The sequence below is a fragment of the Ptychodera flava genome, chromosome 2, assembly GCF_041260155.1.
Source record: "Ptychodera flava strain L36383 chromosome 2, AS_Pfla_20210202, whole genome shotgun sequence".
NCBI lineage: Eukaryota > Metazoa > Hemichordata > Enteropneusta > Ptychoderidae > Ptychodera > Ptychodera flava.
Window position 1 is genome coordinate 3,666,357 of NC_091929.1, and position 23,715 is coordinate 3,690,071.

The window sequence follows — 23,715 nt, forward strand, 5'->3', positions numbered from 1 at the left end:
GTGTAACTGGTTTTGAACCTGCTTTCTACACCAAGGCTAGGATTGCCAAGTACTGATCGCCGCGTTGCCTGATAAGCCAATCTATCACTCGCGTTGCTGGCCATGGCCAAAGGGTGACGTTTGTCTTTGCCATGGCCGACACTGGTATTGCACTATCGCTTGTCGATGTGCTTGGTCACGGGTTGACTTTGTTATCAACCCCACTCAATACTACTCATTTGCCGTTGTTGATCTTCGCTGGCGACTGACTTATTGTAACTGGATACCGACTCCAGCTCATACTCTTCGTTGCTATTTTTCCGTACGCTGACGTAAAATCTTACGTCACGGTCTCGGATCAAGCTCGACTGGTGGTGGAAATAGATACTCTCGAGTCGACAAGTTTCCGTTGTTATTGTCCGAAGCGAGTTGTTGAACACAGCAACTTTGGGGCGCGTTTTCAGAACAGTATTTTATTTTTTTTACAACCTGACGAGAGCTTTGATGTCTTTGGTTGAGACCGCATCAAATATTACAGATGTCAACGACTAGCGGCTTATCGTAGCTTTTGCCGGTAACGCTTCCATCGTAGTCACAGTTTTTTATTCCGTCGAGATGTTACTTTCACTTCGATAATAACATTCTGATTCCAAATGTTCGAAATATATACAGTTCTACCAATCGTAATAATTATCTTCCTCCATAGATATGCAATCCGCTGCATTATTTATTGTTGTTCAGGAGCCGGCTACAATATTTATCAATAGAAAGTAGTACGGAATAATAACTAATTTGCATAATTTAGCGTGAAATATTTTCTCAACTATGGTTTTCTATATAAGCATTATTTAATGACACATGACCTGATTTCAAAATGCTTTGCAGTTGGCAAAACACGTAAAATACTTTGTTAAAAGCAAGCAATTAGTAAAATACCTAAAGACCAGTGATAAATAGCTTAATCAAAAGCTAAAATACTAAGAAACGTTTCACAGTTTTTGAGAACATGCAAAGAGGGACTATATTAACTCTGTCCGTGAAAATACCAACTTTATTTCGCTGCCTAGGGATTGGTAATCTGTGGTACCTTTCCCTTTTGAGAAAAGTCAGGATAATTCTCTGTGCCTCTGTCTCTCATTCGCTTACTTGAAGATCATGTTTGAGGCGGACTAACGACAAGGTTTGGCCTGGTATTTCTAGATGGATTTCTCCTTTTCTTAACCATCTCATACCGAAATGATCTCTTGGACTTTGTTAGCTTCTGTGTGGTGTTGATAAAATGGGTTTGTAAGATTCTTCTGATCAACAGACTTGGCCAAATATGAGTAACTGTCACAGGTGTTTAACCTGTTCAACCCCGATTCCCTTTAAGCAGATCCAAAATCACTATTGACAACAGTGAGTTTGGGCCAAACCATGATGCTGAAAGGGTTAGATTTGAAATTAAATTTTTTCCTGGCTATTTCAAAACACAAAAGCAGAGAGTTCTATTTTTTATGTTTTCAATAGACCGTATTTATGATCTACTCACCTTGGGAGAATCTGTATTCACTGGTAATAAACCCTGGAATTCTCTTCAGTTCTGCAAAAAGCTCATTAAGTTGTTATCAATGAGAGATGAGACAACTATGGGAATTTTCTATGCATACAAATATATTAATGTATTTCCGCCAAAGCTCCCATCAGCATTAAGTTTTGATGTCCTAAAAGGATTATGCCTCAGTTTTACACATAGTCTCTACTTCAACTCACAAAATAAATGTTAAAGGGGCAGTCCTGAATCCCTGATGCTCCCATTAGTGGCAATTGACATTGACTATTTATGTAATTTTAGTTCTTTGTTCTCCCCTGAAAGTTGTGCAAAGTTGGTCTATTTGCTCAGAGATGAAGCTGACAAAGAAACCGCCCCTTTAACATGCAAAGTATTCAACTTGTCAACAGAGTCTGTGTCACACAATAAGTTTGTTGCAGGTTCAATTGTTACTGTAGACAGCTATATTGTCAATTCGAGTTCAGTGTATTTTTGTCAACAATAACGCTAAACAAAAACTAAACTCACTTAACTGAGAAAGGCAAAAAATACAGGGACTATATTAACTCTATCTGTGAAAATACCTAGAGATTGGTAATCTGTTGTAGGTATGTAATAATGAGGAGACCTACCTTTCGCTTTAAAGAAAAGTCAGGATCATTTCTCTCTACCTTTGTCTCTCTTCCGCTTACTTGAAGATCGTGTTTGAGGTACACTGACGACAGGGTTTGGCCTTGCACTTCTAGGTGGATTTCTCCTTTTCTCAACTATCTCATACCGATATGATCTCTTGGACTTTTTGACCTTCTGTGTGTTGTCAATAAAAATGGGTTTGTAAGATTTCTACTGATCAACGGGCTTCGTTAAATATGAGTAACTGTCACTGGCGTTTAACCTATTCAAACCCGATTCCCGGTAAGCAGGTCCAAATCACTATTGACAACAGTGAGTGTGGGCCAAACCATGGTGCTGAAAGGGTTAGATTTGAAATAAGATTTTTGTTCACGAAATTAATTCCTAGCTATTTAAAAACAGAACAGCAGAAAGTTCTATTCTTTATGATTTCAATAAACCATATTTGTGATCTACTCACCTTGGGAGAATCTGTCTTCACTGGTAAAAACCCTGGAATTTTCTTCAGTTCTGCCAAAAGTTCATTTTGCTTTAATCAATAAGAGATGAGACAACTACCGGAATTTTCTATGCATAAAAATGTATTAAAATATTTCCGCCAAAGCTCCCATCAGTATTAATTTTTGATGTCCTTAAGGAATTATGCCTCTGTTTTATACATAGTCTCTTTTTTCAACTCGCAAAATTAATGTTAAAGGGGCAGTCCTGAATCTCTGATGCTCCCATTAGTGGCTATTTGACATTGACTGTTTCTGTAATTTTAGTCCTTTGTTCTCCCCTGAAAGTTGTGCAAAGTTGGTAATTAGTTCCTGGCTATTTAAAACACAACAGCAGAAAGTTCCATTTGTCATGTTTTCAATAAACCGCATTTATGATCTACTCACCTTGGGAGAATCTGTCTTCACTGGTAAAAACCCTGGAATTTTCTTCAGTTCTGCCAAAAGTTCATTTAGCTGTTATCAATAAGATATGAGACAACTATGGGAATTTTTTGTGCATAAACATGTATTGCAATACTTCCGCCGAAGCTACCATCAGCATTAATTTTTGATGTCCTAAAGAATTATGCCTCAGTTTTACACATAGTCTCTTCTTGAAATCAAAAATAAATGTTAAAGGGGCAGTCCCCCAATCCATGGTGCTCCCATTAGTGGCTATTGACATTGACTATTTATGTAATTTTAGTTTTTTGTTCTCCCCTGAAAATTGTGCAAAGTTGGTCCATTTGCTCAGAGATGAAGCTAAAAAAGAAACCGCCCCTTTAACATGCAAAGTATTCAACTTGTCAACACAGCCTGTGTCACACAATAAGTGTGTTGTTGGTTCTATTGTTACTGTTGACAGCTACATTTCCAATTCGAGTTCAGTTTATTTTTGTCAACAATAACTCTAAACTATACAGTGCATAGTGATGGCAGGTAATGAGGGATAAACCTCAAAAACAAACGATAGCTTAACCCTTACCTGGCTCTGTTTTGCTTGATGTTCACTTGCCTTTCCTTCTCATAATCCGGGTTCTCCGCTTCACAGTCACTTTCCGACAGTTCTACCTCACGATTATTTTCTGTCTGTAAATATGAAATCATTGAAAACTTTGAATAAGAGCATATGATTTCCCTTAGCGTCTCACATAGAACTGTCTTGTCAAAGATGCCTTCTCACTTCCAGTCATATACACAGTTCTGCCTATTGATTGTTATAATTATCTTCCTCCAAAGATATAAAATCCGCTTCAATATTCATCGTTGTTCAGGAGCCGGCGACAATATTTATCACTTGAAAGTGGTACGGGAAATTAGCTAATTTGCATAATTAAGCCTGAAATAATTACTTAACCGTGGTTTTCTATGTAAACATCATTTAATGGTACGTGAATTGTTTTCAAAATGGTGTCCAGTTGGCAAACACGTAAAATATTTTGCTGACAGCAAGCAATTGGTAGAATATTTAAAAAGCAGTTATAATGAGCTAAATTAAAAGCTAAATTATTGAGAAAACTTTCACAATTTGAGAGAAATGCAAAAAATATAAGGACTATATTAAATCTGTATGTGAAAATACCAACTTTATTTCGCTGCTTACAGATTGGTAATCTGTGGTACATATGTTATAATGAGGAGACCTACCTTTCCGTTTAAAGAAAAGTCATCGAAAGATGACACAGTCCCCGCTGTTTACTGTTGTTTGGAATGTTTAGTAGCTGTAAACTACAGATAATTGTGTTAATGTTGAATTCTGAGTATCATGTCAATAACATTCAACATCTAAGAATTCCTAGGGTTTCTGCGAGCCCTCGAGGCAAATATCTCCCTTGCTCTGCCGTTACGGGAAATCGGCAACATTATCTACATTGCCGTCGGAAAATCTACTACGGGCTCCTGTTTTAGCAGCTGAAGCCCTTTTCGCATGCAACCAAGGATACAGGAATTACTACTGCAATACATGTCAATTGTCGAACTGCAGGAAACCTTTCCGCATATTCTTGAATTAGCAAACGACATGACTCCGAGTTCTCAGCGTAAACTTCGCTTGTCTGAAGTCGTTTCTAAACGCGTTGCCGTGAGTGCTCACGGTTTACGTAGTCTGATCCAAGATGATCGATGAAGTTTCAAGTGCCTCGATACCGTAGTCACGACGTACGGAGTTCATTGTCAATCTCTGGGTATTTACTTGCATTTATGACTTTGTCAAGACACAATAGGATATTAGTACATGTAGTACAGTTGGCAGGAAATCGCTCCTCCGTTCGCTGTATCAAATGTTCGGCGCGATGAAGCGTCGACGCGAGTTTGCACAGGCAAAGCGGATGACGCAGCTCTCATTAGCATATGTCAGGTCGTGTGGTTGGCTTCGATTTCTTCTCTGAACTCGCGTTCATGATTCCTTTACATCTAACACTGTCCGTAATTCTGCGATGGTCGACTGTATCATTGGTTGTATTATCGAAAGGTTGCATTCATGATTCCTTTACATCTAACACTGTCCGTAATTCTGCGATGGTCGACTGTATCATTGGTTGTATTATCGAAAGGTTTGCATCCTGACTATGAAAGACAAAATTACATTGGTCAATGATCGGCATCATCAACATGCATGTCATGGCTATACGAACGAATATTGTTTGCTTCAGCAAGCCGTCTGCAACGTTGTTATTTGCGGCATTCATCACCAAACTCCAAAAACAGCGCGGGCCTTCGCACCGTTACGCTCCACCAAGGGATACAGCCATCGGGCAGAGCATGGCTCCTTCAGACTTTGAAAGTCGACGTTCTTTCTCGAGTATTTTATTTCGATCCCGTACTAGCCGTTCTTTCAACTTCCGAGTAGCGAAAAAAGTTGAATATTAATGACGGTTTTTCGGTACTGCATTACTTTGCGGACGGCATCATTCGTGGCCAATGCAGTCGACGTCGAACGCCGCCTTCATTTTTTCGTCCCGTCATGACGGACCGTCTGATCCCAAACACATGATAGATAACTTTGTCAAACAGCCACATTTCAGAGCACATGTTCACTGCATGTGATCACCAGCGATTCAAATCGTCTGACCATACCATTATTTTACGGGAGCCCGCATAAACAACCGTAGTGCTTGTCAACGATGACGTTTAAAAACTGACGAGATGACTTTTTTGCACATTACTAAGCTTTCTGTGGCTCTCGTTCATCACGACAGACAACGCTTGACGCCTAAAACTCCTAAAACTGACCAACCGAAACCGTCACCAGTCCTGCGAAATACCTTTTGGAATCGACTACAACCTTTGCTAGCGTCTCCCCCATAAATAATCGTACAGTCCGGTGATTTACGTCATCAGTGTATTTACATGATCCAAACATTGGCTTCAGATTCGGATTCAGAGAAAAAAAGTCTGAATAAAAGACATCCAAGAGTAATTTTGGTGACTAAATTGAATTATTTTGAGATAATAAGGACTGTGCATCAAGAGACCATATGGTACTACATTTATGCCCAGTTACAAAACGATCGCTTCACAGATGCCACAGAAATCGTTGATGACAGGTGCACGGACGGAAGGACGCCGGGACGGACATGACCTAACCCATAAAGTCCCCGCTTGCGGGGACTTAAAAAGTCAGGATCATTTCTCTCTGCCTTTGTCTCTCTTCCGCTTTCTTAGAGATCGTGTTTGAGGTGGACTGACAACAGGGTTTGGCCTTGCACTTCTAGATGAATTTTTCAACTTGTCAACAAGTATTCAACTTGTCAACACAGCTTGTGTTACACACAATTAGTGTCTTGTAGGTTCAGCTACATTGTAGACACCTACATTGTCAATTCGAGTTCAGTTTATTTTTGTCAACAATAACTCTAAACTATACAGTGCATAGTGATGGCAAGTAAAGAGGGATAAACCTCAAAAACAAACAATAGCTTAACCCTTACCTGGCTCTGTTTTGCTTGATGTTCACTTGCCTTTCCTTCTCATAATCCGGGTTCTCCGCTTCACAGTCACTTTCCGACTGTTCTACCTCACGATTATCTTCTGTCTGTAATTATAGAATACATTGAAACTTCAAATAATAGCATATGATCTCCCTTAGAGTCTCATATAGAACTGTCTTTTCAAAGATGCCTTTTCACTACCAGTCATATACACAGTTCTGCCAATTGTAATAATTATCTTACTCCACAGGTATACAATCCGCTTCAATATTCATTGTTGTTCAATGGCCGGCGACAATATTTATCACCTGAAAGTGGCACTGGAAATTAACTAATTTGCATAATTTAACCTAAAATAATTACTTAATCGTGGTTTTCTATGTAAACGACATTTAAGGGCACGTAAATTGTTTTCAAAATGCGTTGCAGTTCGCAAAACACGTAAAATACTTTGCTGAAAGCAAGTAATTACTAAAATACTTAAAAAAGGAGTTTTAATTAGCTAAATATAAAGCTAAAACACTTAGAAAACTTTCAAAATTTTGTGAGAAATGCAAAAAATAGAGGGACAATATGAACTCTATCTTTGAAAATACCAATTTTATTACGCTGCCTACAGATTGGTAATCTGTGGTAGGTATGTAATTATGAGGAGACCTAACTTTCCGTTTAAAGAAAAGTTAGGATCATCTCTCTCTGCCTTTGACTCTCTACCGCTTACTTCAAGATCTTGTTTGAGGTGGACTGATATGGGGTGAGATTAGTGCCAAAACAACTGTGTTATCATTATTTTATTATGTTTACATTATTTCGTTTTGTCATTTTCTTTGCATTTTTATGTTATTATGTTAACATCTTTATTTCGTTTTCTCATTGTGTGTTTGCATTCTTATTTTGTTATCTTTACATTTTTATTTTATTGTGTTTACATTTTTATTTCATTCCTTCATTTTGTTGGCATTTTTATTATATTATGTTTGCATTTTTATTATATTATGTTTGCATTTTTATTTCATTCTTTCATTTTGTTTGCATTATTATTATATTATGTTTTCATCTTTATGTCGTTTTTCTTATTTTGTTTGCATTTTTATTATGATATATTTACATTTCATTTCTAGACATAATGAAATAAAAATGTAAACAAAATGAAAGAACGACATAAAAATGCTAACATAATGAAATAAAAATGCAAACAAAATTAAAAATGAAAAAAAATGTAAACATAACGAAATAAAAATGTAAACAAAATGAGAAAATGAAATAAAAATGTGAACAAAATGAAAGAATGACATAAAAATGCTAACATAATAAAATATAAATGCAAACAAAATTAAAAATGACAAAAAATGCAAACATAATGCAACAAAAATGCAAACTAAATGAAAAAACGAAATAAAAATGTTAACATAATGAAAAAAGAATGTCATTTTTTAAACATTATTTTTCTTTTACCCATTTTGCCTGAATTTCTACTTAAAAATGTTTGCATTTCTATTTCGTGCACTCACTTTGCTTTCATTTTTTTATATTGTGTCGGCATTTTTATTTCGTTCACGCATTTTTAAAGCTTTTTATAGCGTTTTCTCAGTGTTAAAATTTTTATTTGATTGTGTTCACATGTTTATCTATCTCATTATCATAATTTATGTATCTCCCTAGCCTAGCGCCGAAAGTTCGCTTTCCTGTTTGTGTGAAATACTGTTATATGCGTTCGCTATCATTTCAGTTTGTAAGGCAGATTGTGAAATTTGCAGTACTACATGTACTTAAAAGCAAGTCCCTTGATCTTATTTCACGTTTTTGTCAACCAAAGTTTAAACCGGCATGGACGTACCACAGCATAAAAATGTACTAAGTTAAAGGGCAAAACACTAGCAGCTGTTCATGCGCTGGTACTGTACTGGGAGACATGCTACTCTGAACAGTACAATGACATCTGTGCAGTGTGTCAGGTGCTTAGTAAGGCCAGCAGCTTGCTTTAGACAATATAATATTTAAAGCCTTATTACTTAGCTCAATGATATAGCCTATTGTTATAAGGAATGGGTAAGGGTATCTTTTTAATAGGCTAACCATGCGCCAAATAGCGTTAACAAGCTTTAGGGAGGGAGGGAGGGTCAGGCTAAATAAAGTACCTCCACAACCCCACGCCTACCCCCAAATGTACGCGCTTCTACCGTTGTCTCTGAGTCTCCTCCGTTATCGAGTGACAAACTAAGTGTACCAATTATGTTGCCCTATTTATACTCATGCATTATAAATATTTATGAGATGCGTAATGATATCGCTGCGTAATGAGGCTTTGAATAATATAATATTTAAAGCCTTATTACTTAGCTCAATGATATAGCCTATTGTTATAAGGAATGGGTAAGGGTATCTTTTTACCGTCCACATACTGCCTAAAGCGTAAAAATTCTACCTAAACCATAAACACACAACCCATACCTAAATAAATCAAAAACCTTTATTCAAAATAATTCCCCCATTCCTCATAACAATAGAAACATTCCCAGCAATTAACATATGAGAACATCATTACATCCAAAGAATAAAAGTGATAACCATACACATTCAAACTGAAAAATGAAACAGGTTCATCTCTAAAATAATCACATTGATATTTAATGAAACTAATAGAAATTCATAGCAGTCTCCAGACACAAAATATCAGATGAACAAACAAGTGGCAAATATTCACCCTATACTACACGTACATTGTACAGTCAAATTACAAATCCAAATGTAACAGTTTTCACAGAAAACCAGCTACTGATAAAAGGCTGGTCTACAAGAAGTTACAATATTCTCCAAATTTTCATATTTAAGAGTAATATCATCACGAGTATCAATAGCATCTATTAACCTAGAAGCAGGAGCCTCTGCTTTTCCAACCTTATGGAGCTGCATATAGTGGTTTGCAGTCTTTTCTGATCTCCAACCAACATGGTCCATGAGATCTGAGATCTGTGAACCTGCCAATGCTAAAATTATTGCACATGCACTCCTAAAGCTGTGAGGAGTTTCACCTTGGTCAATATTTAACACTTGCAAATATGTTTTCAGACGTTGGTAAATAGCTTGAGAGGATATGGGTTTGTGCACAACTTGACCACATGGGGTTGTTGGACGAAAAAGATAACCAAACCGTAAATCTATATCAAAACTTCTCGCTAACTTAATGTATTCCTCTATCGTACTCACGGCGCATAACGTCTTGTCATTACAACGCTTTATTGCGAATAAATTACTCTGTTCACCTCTTAAAGTTTTACCAAAAGTATGATTAAATATGAAACCAGAATTATCTGGCAACCTTACGATTTCCTGAGTTTTGATCTGGCCAAGATCTCCTGCCCTATCTCCGGACATCATTAATACCTTAAATATGGTAATATCTCTAGCATAGACGTATGCTTCAACACGTGAAGTGCTAGACACTAGTTTACTTAAAATGTAATCTAGAAGGATCCTTATCTTATTAGTAAAAATCGGCTTGGCCTGTTTAGGAGTTATATGTGCTTTGGCCTGCTCTTCACCGGATTTCTTAATATATCTGTCAACCAAGGTAGAAGCGATTGGGTTTGTCTTACATAAACCCAGATTTAGCATCACCCCATAAAAGGACTTTAATTTAGCAGCTATATTTTTTAAGGTGCCTAAACGTAGACGTTTAGGACATTCACACTGATCAAACTTTCTGGTAACACTACCCAGGAACGGACATGTATTTATATGAACCTGAGTTCGAGCATGTTTGTCTTTATGGATAAGAAATCTGACAATATCTACTGGCATCGCTTGAGTAAGGTCTTTAGGCTGAGGGAGTCCACTTAAGAAAGATTCCAGATTTTGTACCAATTTGTCTTTCTGGATTTCATAAGCTGATTTTGAACCCAGTAGTTCATTCATTCGAGCATCGATGATATCAAGATCAACCTGAGTGCGCCCTCTGTCGGACGGATAAGGAACTGAGCTGACTACTTTGGCTGAGCAAATATGGCACTGTTTTTTGTCCTCTTGACCAAGAGAATTGCAGAGTAACTGAGTACCACATAACCAACATTCCTAATGAAATATAAAATGTAGAAGTACACAACTTTAATCTTGAAACAGCTGTATTATTCAATAGATGGAGCTTTTAATAGTAATTGCCTAACTGCCAAAAGTTGCTGCAAATAACTTTCCTTTAGTTTTCGCGTGAACATAGCCATTTTTTGATGGGACAAGAATGAAATTATCCTCTCCTTTAGACGCAACTTGCACACAGACTGATCCATGTTTCTTAACTAATGGCCACCATAAAGGCGTAAAATTGTGGACTTCTAATAGAACAGTGGCTGATAAACCTTCCGAAATTACATGTCTCACCACTGGCAATTGCAAGCATACAGGGGGAAATATGAACAACCTATCGGCTTCTTGAAACGTATGTGCAAAGAAATTGACCCCTTCACAATTAGGTGGGGATAAGGAGCTACGAAACGAGACAATTTTGCGTTGGAACATATGGCCATCGCATCTACATCATATGGACCAAACTGATCATTTATTCTCTGCCAAGCCGTACTAGTAAGAGTGGTGTCATTTTCGTTTACATTTCTCGATACATAGTCAGCAAGATTGGCTGCTGATCTAACATGGGATAAATTCAACCATACATTTCGTTCTACAGCTACGTGAAATATGTTCTTGAGGATCTGATTGAGTTTTAATGACTTTGAACCAGGAAAACCATTATTCCACGCTTGTACTAATACAAGTGAATCTACAGCCACATCTAATCGTAGATTATCTATTTTATCTCCAAGAGCTAACAAAGTGCGGTGTAGAGCTTCTGCTTCTTTTACGTTTATAGACTCATTCCGGAATGAATCCTCCCAGAAATCGCTTATTTCAACTGACATACTCTCGTTAACGGTGGAATCGGGATGTAAAACAGCCCCCCATTTATAAGCGCTAGCATCTGTAAACAATTTAAGAGCATAGTGTCTTTCTTTAAGCCATTTGAACGGACCTGCATTAACAATTATGTTTTGCCATTCCCTTAGCTCTTCTGCTAACTCTTGCCTTATTGGAACAAGAAATGTTGCTTTTCCCTGAGCTTTTGACACCAATAGAGCCATTTGACGAATGTATAATCTTGCAGATGGAATTGCAAGCGCGAAAGACATACACTTCCCCATAACTTTTTGAATCAGAGGGAGAGGGACTGCCCGTTTACTAAGAATATCATTCGTTAATTCCAAAAATCTATCAATCTTAATCTGTGGAACAATAAACGCCTCTAAAGACGAGTCAACCTGCATACCTAACATAACTAAAGACTTAACGGGTGTTAGGATACTTTTCTGTAACGCTAAGAAATAACCCGCCAGTACACAAATAGAGGCTAATATAAAAGCCGAAGCTTCTGCGCGTTCAAAAGGAGACAATTTCCTTTCTAACCGGGCGTGACATACCAGTAAAGGTCCCGCATGGCGATCGTCAATATATTGGATACATGGAACCCCAAGCTTTCTAGCATAACTAGTGACGGCGTAACCAACAGTATGATAAACATAAGCTGAAAGCTTCCACCCAAACGGCAAAGTATTACACACAAACCAAACTCCCCCCCATTGAAAACCAAAGTATGTTCTATCCGGTTCATATACAAGAATGTGGTCATAACCACTTTTATCATCACACTTGACTTGATAGTCATCTTTGTGCAGGTAACGACTAACATCAACCAACTTGTCGAGCTTGAACGGAATATCTTGAATCCATAGATTTAAGTACCTCATGTCTATACACATCCTTGGCTTCTTGGGCTCAACAACAATTGGCATCACAACATGAGGAGGAGGATCACGACCGACAATACCCCAAACCGAAACAGCACCTGTTTTTAATCGGTCAGCTATCGTCTTTGCTATAAATGGAGCAAAATCCTTGTTGCTAGGGGGATTGTTAAACTGTCTAGGAGGAGGCAGATCATGGAAAAACTGTTGTCCTTTAAAACCTCCTGAGAAATGGCGTAGATATGGAGACACTTTCACACCATTCGAAATCCAAGACATGATTTCATGTTTATTTACCAGATCCATCGTAAGCTCATTCCATGCATCTGGGTATTTGTGCAGCTCGCCAGCAATAACTGATCTGGGTTTCTGAATGACATTTCACTAAGAGATACTTTTCTCAAACCATTGGAGACCAAAGATAACACTTCGAACATGTTACCATCAGGAGCCTGTCCGGGGTGCCCCCAAGCGTTGTCCAATCATACGAAGTTTTTGGAAGTAGCTTGATATTGACAGGATTCTTTAACTCCCAAACTTGAACAATCTAATGAGGAACAAACAGAAAACTAGGGCTATAATATAAACCAACAGTGCATTCTAGATAACATAAGGGGACACCCCCGGACAGGACCATGCGAAAGGCCGGCCTGCAAAATGCAGAGGGCACAGAGAGTGGCCCCCCCTATCCGGGAGTTTATTGAACTATGAAAAATGGACTGCTTTAACGGTGAGCACATTATAGGCAAGAATACCCAAGACAAAACAAACACATTCATCATGTTAAACCCTTGTTTTATTATGCAAACATCAAACGTTATGAGACAAAGCTTTTTTTTTTTTTTTTTTTTTTTTTTTTTTTTTTTTTTTTTTTTTTTTTTTTTTACACAGGCAAATTATCTTTTACACACTCATAACAATGACACTCTAAGTGAGAATCAAAATACATCTGAACTGGCCAATTCACAATTCTGTACAAGTCAGTCATTCCATCATAATTCAGACTACTTCTTATCTGGACAATTTCTGGCTATATGACCTTTGTTTCCACAAACGTAACACTTAATGTCTCTTCCTCTGCCTTGACGGCGTTGAAATTGATAAGGACGAGGATAACTGCGCGTGTTCTTTAGAAATTTGCCCACTTTTGACGCGATTTCTTCTTCCTCTTTGTTGCCAAGTAGAAGGAGGACTAACTTTCCCGCGTCACTCCCAAAATCATTACTCTCAAATTGTGCTAGCACAGCTCTGAAACGTTGAAGTTTCGAGTGATTCACCAAGGTAGCCCTATCTACCAACACTCTCAGGGCATTTATGATAGCGTATCTCGATGCGCCAGAATGTGCCACATCCATAACTTTTTGCAGAGCTTCATCGACATTCGCAGAGTCTGCCGCTTTCTGTAGCTTTTCCCCTTTTTCTTCCAATTGTTTCAAAGCACACGCCACTGGCATCTGAAAAATAGTGCTTAAATTATTTCAACACGTGAGCAAGCATAACACTTCCTTTCATTTTAAAGTTATGCAATTACCCTTCTTAGCACCATTTTCACAAAACAGACCACTTGTTGCATACCTCAGCGTATGCAAATTTTACAAAGCAAGACCACTTGTTGCATACCTCAACGTATGCAAAATTTTACAAAGCGAGACTACTTGTTGCATACCTCGACGTATGCAAAATTTTACAAAGCAAGACCACTTGTTGCATACCTCAACGTATGCAAATTTTCACGAAGCAAGACCACTTGTTGCATACCTCAGCGCATGCAAATTTTCACAAGCAAGACCACTTGTTGCATACCTCAGCGTATGCAAATTTTACACAGCAAGACCACATGTTGCATACCTCAGCGCATGCAAATTTTCACAAAGCAAGACCACTTGTTGCATACCTCAGCGTATGCAAATTTTCACAAAACAAGACCACTTGTTGCATACCTCGGCGTATGCAAATTTTCACAGAGCAAGATCACCTGTTGCATACCTCAACGTATGCAAATTTTACAAAGCAAGACCGCTAGTTGCGTCCCTCAACGTAAGCAAAATTAAAGTAAAAAAAAAAGTAAAATGGAGGGAAATAAAGATGGTGTCCCTGTAACGCTGAGCAAAAACCGTAACTTCGCACAGGTGAACAAAGACATAACTAAGGAAAGGGAAAAAACTACTAACAAAAGGTATAAAACGCTAATTTACAACACCTAAAAGCACATGTAACAAGCTGCTATATAACAACCACATGTATACAAAAAACAAAAGAGAAAAACTGAATGAAAAGGAAAAAGGAAAAAAAAAGAATACAACAAGACAGAAAACAAAGGTATGCTACAAAATAATTACTAACAAGAAATAAAATAAAACAGGAGCTAAGGAGAATTTCAAAATCGAAAAAATTTTCAAACTTATCGCACACACCAATGGAACAAAAGAAAAAAAAAATAAACAACGTACACAGAACGACTACGATCGAATTAAAAACCAAACAGTTCAAAAACTGAAAACTCGTGTTCTCAACGAAGATAACAAATAACCGTGTCTCAACGCAACCCCAGAAACATTGAAACTTGACCGACCGCATATGCACGATAAAAAGGGGTAACTCGACAATCAGGCAATGTAAAACTTGAATAGAATGAAAGAAACACATGATATTGAGTCTCACCTGAGATTCAGACTCTTTAGAGGTTGTTTCAGTAACTACTACAGGTGTAGGAACTTGTGCGCTGGTAGAAGGGTTTTGAGCCGGAGTCCTCGCAGCACCAGGATTGTCTTGAGTCGATACCTGAGTAGCAGCATTACCAGAAATTGAAGGACGGGACACAGCCGAAGCAAAAGACCTGGTTGCATCTGCTACAGTGTTAGGACGATCCATTCTGCCGTGTTACTGTGGCTCCTCCGTTATCGAGTGACAAACTAAGTGTACCAATTATGTTGCCCTATTTATACTCATGCATTATAAATATTTATGAGATGCGTAATGATATCGCTGCGTAATGAGGCTTTGAATAAGTGCTTTCGGTAGAAGGAACGACGCTAGTAGCAGCAATAATAGTAACCAACAGGCCGTGCTTCGGCTTTTTCTGATATGTTAGCTGTGTAGAGCTCTACATGTGGCGCAGGCCTGAAGAAAACGCGGACATTTTGCTGTGAAGAGAAAGGGTCGCACGGGCGGCGAATTTTCTCTTATCCCATGGAGATGGATACGATGCTATCTACGCTAGGGAAATGGTCGACGGTGTGTATTTTCGACTTGAAAACGACAGTTTATTCATAGACAGTAGTCTGGCGTCCCCTTGTCTGTGGTCACATTGAGCGAGATCATCATGGCAACGTGCAAGATGGCGGCGCGGCGGGTATGAAGGAAAGCTTCGTTCAGCTTTTATAAACCGTTGTTTTTCAGTTTTAAGTATACATGTACACTGTCGACAATGTCGTTAGCATAGATGGCATCGCTGATGACCAGGCAGCTAGACTATGGTGACATTTCCATGAGGTAAAGGGAAGACTCGGCGACCGTTTCTGGGCACAGTCGATGTGTGCAAAATTTCCGCGTTTTCTACGGATGGAATTGTAGTCCTACCAGCAGGCGCTACAACACAGCCCCCACGACATAAAACTGGCGCACGGTCCGTAAGCTACAATTATTGTAGCTACATCGAAACAAACAACAATGGTGCGGCTGCTGAGGACACAAGTAACCAGGGACGAGCTGAGTAGGTATTTTCGCTCAGAGTCGTACTCATCATCAAGTGCGAGACAAACTGTCATCACATCATGCCTACGGAGTCGTCCAACTTGACATCACATTTTGACAAGATATACGGTTCCTAAAAGTTCTACTCACGAGAGCAAGGCCTCGGTGAGAAAAGTTACACATGCCGGTAAATGAAATGGCTTTTAGGATGTTGAGTTTTTGAACATTGCGTATCCCACAATCGAAAGTGCAGGAGGTGTAGAAATTTGCTGAACATTTCGAGGTTCTAAAACACAACACTACCTTAGTCTCGAAGCTGGTTTGGCGAAGTTCAATTTAGGGAGCCTTCAGTAATGACAGGGGGCGGTCACTTTTTAGAAAACAGTTCAAACAGGAGGGTCACTTTTTATAAACCTATCTTGGGGGGAGGTCACTTTTGACAGAAGCTGATTTTATAGCCAAAACTTTGATTGTCCGTTTAATATTAAATCCTGAATAAGAAATCACCAACAAAATGCGTACACATTATCCACAAGTTTCATAAGCAAAGAAGATGCAGTGGTATCCTACATTAAACACCTTGAACAGTTAAAACTGATAAAAGACAAGCGACAAAAACATATGCAACAGTGGAAAAGTGTCTATCGATTATCAAATGTACATAAATGCAAAGATATTGCCTGTTTTATATTGGAAAATTTGTGCATAGTTCTCTCATAGACTACCCATAGACAGTAAATCAACTTTTCAGTGAAATTCCAAAATCAAATTTCTTGCACAACCATGGACGCATAACCACTCTAGTTTAATCAAAAACATTAATATAAATAATCAAGCGCACATACATGCACAGATTTACCTAGTTTTTGTATTGGAAATTTTTTTTTCATAGTTTAATCATAGACCGCCATGCAAAGTGAATCAACATTTTGGTGAAATTCTAAAATCAAATTTTTTAAACAACCATAGACTTGTAACCACTCTTGTCTAATCAAGATCATTAATATCAATAATCAAGAGTACAAAAATGCAAAGATTTGCCTATTTTTGTATTGGAAAAAACTATTCATAGTTTCATCATAGACACCATGGATAGTGAACCAACTTTTTAGATGAAATTCAGAAATCAATTTCTTGTACACGAATGCACATTTTACTTCCCAATTCAAGCACAGTACATTTAAATACATTATCAAACATATATAATATACATATATAGCATGTTTTGTGGGGGAAAATTGTCAATAGTTTGCCTGATAGACTCCATATATTATGATTTGATATTTTTGAGTGAAGCACTAAATCAGCCACATCTTGCCTTCTTATAGTTGCACAAAAAATGTGACCCTCCCTCAAATGTATGAAATACCATATCTCTTCAAAAATTCTTCGCGTGATAAATTGCGACTGTCCCTCCAAAATCACAAGCCCTCCCCTCTGTAATTTGTCCCTAACATAACAATTGAACCAACTGTTATGTAAATTAGCTGATACTGTTTGAGTTATTCCTGGGGAGAATACCACAGTGGTTGGGGGGGGGAGGGTCAAGTTTTAGAATGTTGGACAAGGGGGAGGGTCACATTTTAGACAGGAGGATAGGGGAGGGTCACATTTTATGGTACAGGTGTGTGCAAAATTCCCCCCGGCATACCCCTCTGTAATTACTGAAGGCTCCCTTAGCTGACACTAAGGAAAAGTCAATTCAAGTTGGAGTACAATAAGTTCATTTTGACAAGCACCTAAGCTATCATACATATATTCCAACTAACAAACTTGGGATGCTGATTGAAGGAAATCAGCAATTTCTAGTACTAGTTCCTAAGCCGGTGTCAAACTATTGGAACCAGCCATTTTGTTAAAAGGATTGTGGGATAGTTCTACGAATTAAAAATGTTAACATAATGAAATAAAAATTCAAAACAAAATGAAATAAATAAAAATGTAAACATAATATAATAAAAAAGCAAACAAAATGAAAGAATGAAATAAAAATGTAAACTTAATATATAATAAAAATGCAAAAAACATGAAAGAATGAAATAAAAATGTAAACATAATATAATAAAGATGCAAACATAATGAAAGAATGAAATAAAAATGCAAACATAATATAATAAAAATGCAAACAAAATGAAAGAATGAAATAAAAATGCAAACATAATATAATAAAAATGCAAACATAATATAATAAAAATGCAAACAAAATGAGAGAATGAATAAAAATGCAAACGTAATATAATAAAAATGCAAACAAAATGAAAGAATGAAATAAAAATGCAAACATAATATAATAAAAATGCAAACATAATGAAAGAATGAAATAAAAATGCAAACATAATATAATAAAAATGCAAACATAATATAATAAAAATGCAAACATAATGAAAGAATGAAATAAAAATGCAAACATAATATAATCAAATGCAAACATAATGAAAGAATGAAATAAAAAATGCAAACATAATCAAAATGCAAACAAAATGAGAGAATGAAATAAAAATGCAAACATAATATAATCAAAATGCAAACAAATGAGAGAATGAAATAAAAATGCAAACATAATATAATAAAAATGCAAACAAAATGAGAGAATGAAATAAAAATGCAAACATAATATAATAAAATGCAAACATAATATAATAAAAATGCAAACAAAATGAAAGAATGAAATAAAAATGCAAACATAATATAATAAAAATGCAAACAAAATGAGAGAATGAAATAAAAATGCAAACATAATATAATAAAAATGCAAACATAATATAATAAAAATGCAAACATAATGAAAGAATGAAATAAAAATGCAAACATAATATAATAAAAATGCAAACAAAATGAAAGAATGAAATAAAAATGCAAACATAATATAATAAAAATGCAAACATAATATAATAAAAATGCAAACAAAATGAAAGAATGAAATAAAAATGCAAACATAATATAATAAAAATGCAAACAAAATGAAAGAATGAAATAAAAATGCAAACATAATATAATAAAAATGCAAACAAAATGAAAGAATGAAATAAAAATGCAAACGTAATATAATAAAAATGCAAACATAATATAATAAAAATGCAAACAAAATGAGAGAATGAAATAAAAATGCAAACATAATATAATAAAAATGCAAACAAAATGAGAGAATGAAATAAAAATGCAAACATAATATAATAAAAATGCAAACAAAATGAGAGAATGAAATAAAAATGCAAACATAATATAATAAAAATGCAAACAAAATGAGAGAATGAAATAAAAATGCAAACATAATATAATAAAAATGCAAACATAATGAAAGAATGAAATAAAAATGTAAACATAATGAAATAATAATGCAAACATAATAAACTTAAAATGCAAACAATGAGAAAACGAAATAATGTAAACATAATAAATAATGATAACACAATTGTTTTGGCACGAATCTCACCCATAGACTGACGACAGGTTTGGCCTTGCACTTCTAGATGGATTTCTCCTTTTCTCAACCATCTCATACCGAAATGATCTCTTGGACTTTGTGAGCTTCTGCGTGGTGGTGATAAAAATGGGTTTGTAAGATTTCTGCTAATCAACGGACTTCGTCAAGTATGAGTAACTGTCACTGGTGCTTAATCTATTCAAACCCCATTCCCTGTCAGCAGGTCGAATATCACTATTGACAACAGTGTGTGTTGGCCAAACCATAGTGCTGAAAGGGGTAGATGTGAAATTAAATTTTTGTTCACGAAATTAATTCCTGGCTATTTAAAAACACAACAGCAGAAAGTTCCATTTGTTATGTTTTCAATAAACCGTATTTATGATCTACTCACCTTGGGAGAATCTGCCTTCACTGATAAAAACCCTGGAATTTTCTTCAGTTCTGCCAAAAGTTCATTTAGCATTTAGCTGTAATCAATAAGAGATGGGACAACTATGGGAATTTTCTATGCATAACATTGTAATAAATATTTCTGCCAAAGCTCCCATCACTATTAATTTTTGATGTCCTTAAAGAATTATGCCTCTGTTTTATACAAAGTCTCTTTTTTCAACTCGAAAAAAAAAATGTTAAAGGGGCAGTCCTAAATCCCTGATGCTCCCATTAGTGGCTATTGACATTGACTATTTATGTAATTTTAGTCCTTTGTTCTCCCTTGAAAGTTGTGCAAAGTTGGTCAATTTGCTCAGAGATGAAGCTGACAAAGAAACCGCCCCTTTAACATGCAAAGTATTCAACTTGTCAACAGAGTCTGTGTCACACAATAAGTTTGTTGCAGGTTCAATTGTTACTGTAGACAGCTGTATTGTCAATTCGAGATCAGTGTATTTTTGTCAACAATAACGCTAAACAAAAACTAAACTCACTTAACCGAGAAAGGCAAAAAATACAGGGACTATATTAACTCTATCTGTGAAAATACCTAGAGATTGGTAATCTGTGGTAGGTATGTAATAATGAGGAGACCTACTTTTCGCTTTAAAGAAAAGTCAGGATCATTTTTCTCTACCTTTGTCTCTCGTTCGCTTACTTGAAGATCGTGTTTGAGGCGGACTGACGACAAGGTTTGGCCTGGCATTTCTAGATGGATTTCTCCTTTTCTCAACCATCTCATACCGAAATAATGTCTTGGACTTTGTTAGCTTCTGTGTGGTGTTGATAAAAATGGTTTTGTACGATTTCTGCTAATCAACGGACTTCATTAAGTATGAGTAACTGTCACTGGTGAATAGCCTCTTCAAACCCGATTCCCTGTCAGCAGGTCCAAAATCACTATCGACAACAGTGAGTATGGGGCAAACCATGGTGCATAAAGGTTAAATTTGAAATTAAATTTTTGTTCACGTAATTAATTCCTAGCTATTTAAAAACAGAACAGCAGAAAGTTCTATTTTTTATGTTTTCAATAAACCGTATTTATGATGTACTCACCTTGAGAGAATCTGCCCTCACTTGTAAAACCCTGGAATTTTCTTCAGTTCTGCCAAAAGTTCATTTAGCTGTAATCAATAAGAGATTCGAAAACTATGGGAATTTTGTATGCCTCTGTCTCTCGTTCGCTTACTTGAAGATCGTGTTTGAGGCGGACTGACGACAAGGCTTGGCCTGGCATTTCTAGATGGATTTCTCCTTTTCTCAACCATCTCATACCAAAATAATGTCTTGGACTTTGTGAGCTTCTGTGTGGTGTTGATAAAAATGGGTTTGTACGATTTCTGCTAATCAACGGACTTCGTTAAGTATGAGTAACTGTCACTGGTGAATAGCCTCTTCAAACACGATTCCCTGTCAGCAGGTCCAAAATCACTATCGACAACAGTGAGTATGGGACAAACCATGGTGCATAAAGGTTTACATTTGAAATTAAATTTTTGTTCACGTAATTAATGCCTAGCTATTTAAAAACAGAACAGCAGAAAGTTCTATTTTTTATGTTTTCAATAAACCGTATTTATGATGTACTCACCTTGAGAGAATCTGCCCTCACTTGTAAAACCCTGGAATTTTCTTCAGTTCTGCCAAAAGTTCATTTAGCTGTAATCAATAAGAGATTCGAAAACTATGGGAATTTTGTATGCCTCACTGTCTCTCGTTCGCTTACTTGAAGATCGTGTTTGAGGCGGACTGACGACAAGGTTTGGCCTGGCATTTCTAGATGGATTTCTCCTTTTCTCAACCATCTCATACCGAAATAATGTCTTGGACTTTGTGAGCTTCTGTGTGGTGTTGATAAAAATGGGTTTGTACGATTTCTGCTAATCAACGGACTTCGTTAAGTATGAGTAACTGTCACTGGTGAATAGCCTCTTCAAACCCGATTCCCTGTCAGCAGGTCCAAAATCACTATCGACAACAGTGAGTATGGGGCAAACCATGGTACATAAAGGGTTACATTTGAAATTAAATTTTTGTTCACGTAATTAATTCCTAGCTATTTAAAAACAGAATAGCAGAAAGTTCTATGTTTTATGTTTTCGATAAACCGTATTTATGATGTACTCACCTTGAGAGAATCTGCCCTCACTTGTAAAAGCCTGGAATTTTCTTCAGTTCTGCCAAAAGTTCATTTATCTGTAATCAATAAGAGATTCGAAATCTATGGGAATTTTGTATGCCTCTGTCTCTCGTTCGCTTACTTGAAGATCGTGTTTGAGGCGGACTGACGACAAGGTTTGGCCTGGCATTTCTAGATGGATTTCTCCTTTTCTCAACCATCTCATACCGAAATAATGTCTTGGACTTTGTGAGCTTCTGTGTGGTGTTGATAAAAATGGGTTTGTACGAGTTCTGCTAATCAACGGACTTCATTAAGTATGAGTAACTGTCACTGGTGAATAGCCTCTTCAAACCCGATTCCCTGTCAGCAGGTCCAAAATCACTATCGGCAACAGTGAGTATGGGGCAAACCATGGTGCATAAAGGGTTACATTTCAAATTAAATTTTTGTTCACGTAATTAATTCCTAGCTATTTAAAAACAGAACAGCAGAAAGTTCTATTTTTTATGTTTTCAATAAACCGTATTTATGATGTACTCACCTTGAGAGAATCTGCCCTCACTTGTAAAACCCTGGAATTTTCTTCAGTTCTGCCAAAAGTTCATTTAGCTGTAATCAATAAGAGATTCGAAAACTATGGAAATTTTGTATGCCTCTGTCTCTCGTTCGCTTACTTGAAGATCGTGTGTGAGTGGACTGACGACAAGGTTTGGCCTGGCATTTCTAGATGGATTTCTCCTTTTCTCAACCATCTCATACCGAAATAATGTCTTGGACATTGTGAGCTTCTGTGTGGTGTTGATAAAAATGGGTTTGTACGAGTTCTGCTAATCAACGGACTTCGTTAAGTATGAGTAACTGTCACTGGTGAATCAAACCCGATTCCCTGTCAGCAGGTCCAAAATCACTATCGACAACAGTGAGTATGGGGCAAACCATGGTGCATAAAGGGTTACATTTGAAATTAAATTTTTGTTCACGTAATTAATTCCTAGCTATTTAAAAACAGAACAGCAGAAAGTTCTATTTTTTATGTTTTCAATAAAGCGTATTTATGATGTACTCACCTTGAGAGAATCAGCCCTCACTTGTAAAACCCTGGAATTTTCTTCACTTCTGCCAAAAGTTCATTTAGCTGTAATCAATAAGAAATTCGAAAACTATGGGAATTTTGTATGCCTCTGTCTCTCTTTCGCTTACTTGAAGATCGTGTTTGAGGCAGACTGACGACAAGGTTTGGCCTGGCATTTCTAGATGGATTTCTCCTTTTCTCAACCATCTCATACCGAAATAATGTCTTGGACTTTGTGAGCTTCTGTGTGGTGTTGATAAAAATGGGTTTGTACGAGTTCTGCTAATCAACGGACTTCGTTAAGTATGAGTAACTGTCACTGGTGAATAGCCTCTTCAAACCCGATTCCCTGTCAGCAGGTCCAAAATCACTATCGACAACAGTGAGTATGGGGCAAACCATGGTACATAAAGGGTTACATTTGAAATTAAATTTTTGTTCACGTAATTAATTACTAGCTTTTTAAAAACAGAACAGCAGAAAGTTCTATTTTTTATGTTTTCAATAAACCGTATTTATGATGTACTCACCTTGAGAGAATCTGCCCTCACTTGTAAAACCCTGGAATTTTCTTCAGTTCTGCCAAAAGTTCATTTAGCTGTAATCAATAAGAGATTCGAAAACTG

At 36.7% G+C, this 23,715-nt stretch overlaps 1 protein-coding gene and 1 long non-coding RNA gene across 2 annotated transcripts; both read right to left on the bottom strand.

The window, feature by feature from the left end:
- Nucleotides 1-9,158: 9,158 nt before the first annotated feature.
- LOC139151642 (uncharacterized) lies at nucleotides 9,159-12,690 on the bottom strand. The gene is made up of 2 exons (XM_070724575.1): nucleotides 12,638-12,690; nucleotides 9,159-10,622 (listed from the first exon to the last, which is right to left on the bottom strand). Exons 1-2 carry the CDS (start codon nucleotides 12,644-12,646, stop codon nucleotides 9,324-9,326), a joined length of 1,308 nt encoding a protein of 435 aa, XP_070580676.1. The 5' UTR covers nucleotides 12,647-12,690; the 3' UTR covers nucleotides 9,159-9,323.
- Nucleotides 12,691-13,118: 428 nt separating this feature from the next.
- Nucleotides 13,119-15,907, bottom strand: LOC139151651 (uncharacterized). The gene is made up of 2 exons (XR_011556468.1): nucleotides 15,002-15,907; nucleotides 13,119-13,794 (listed from the first exon to the last, which is right to left on the bottom strand). It is a non-coding gene; the product is annotated as an uncharacterized lncRNA (long non-coding RNA).
- Nucleotides 15,908-23,715: the final 7,808 nt, after the last annotated feature.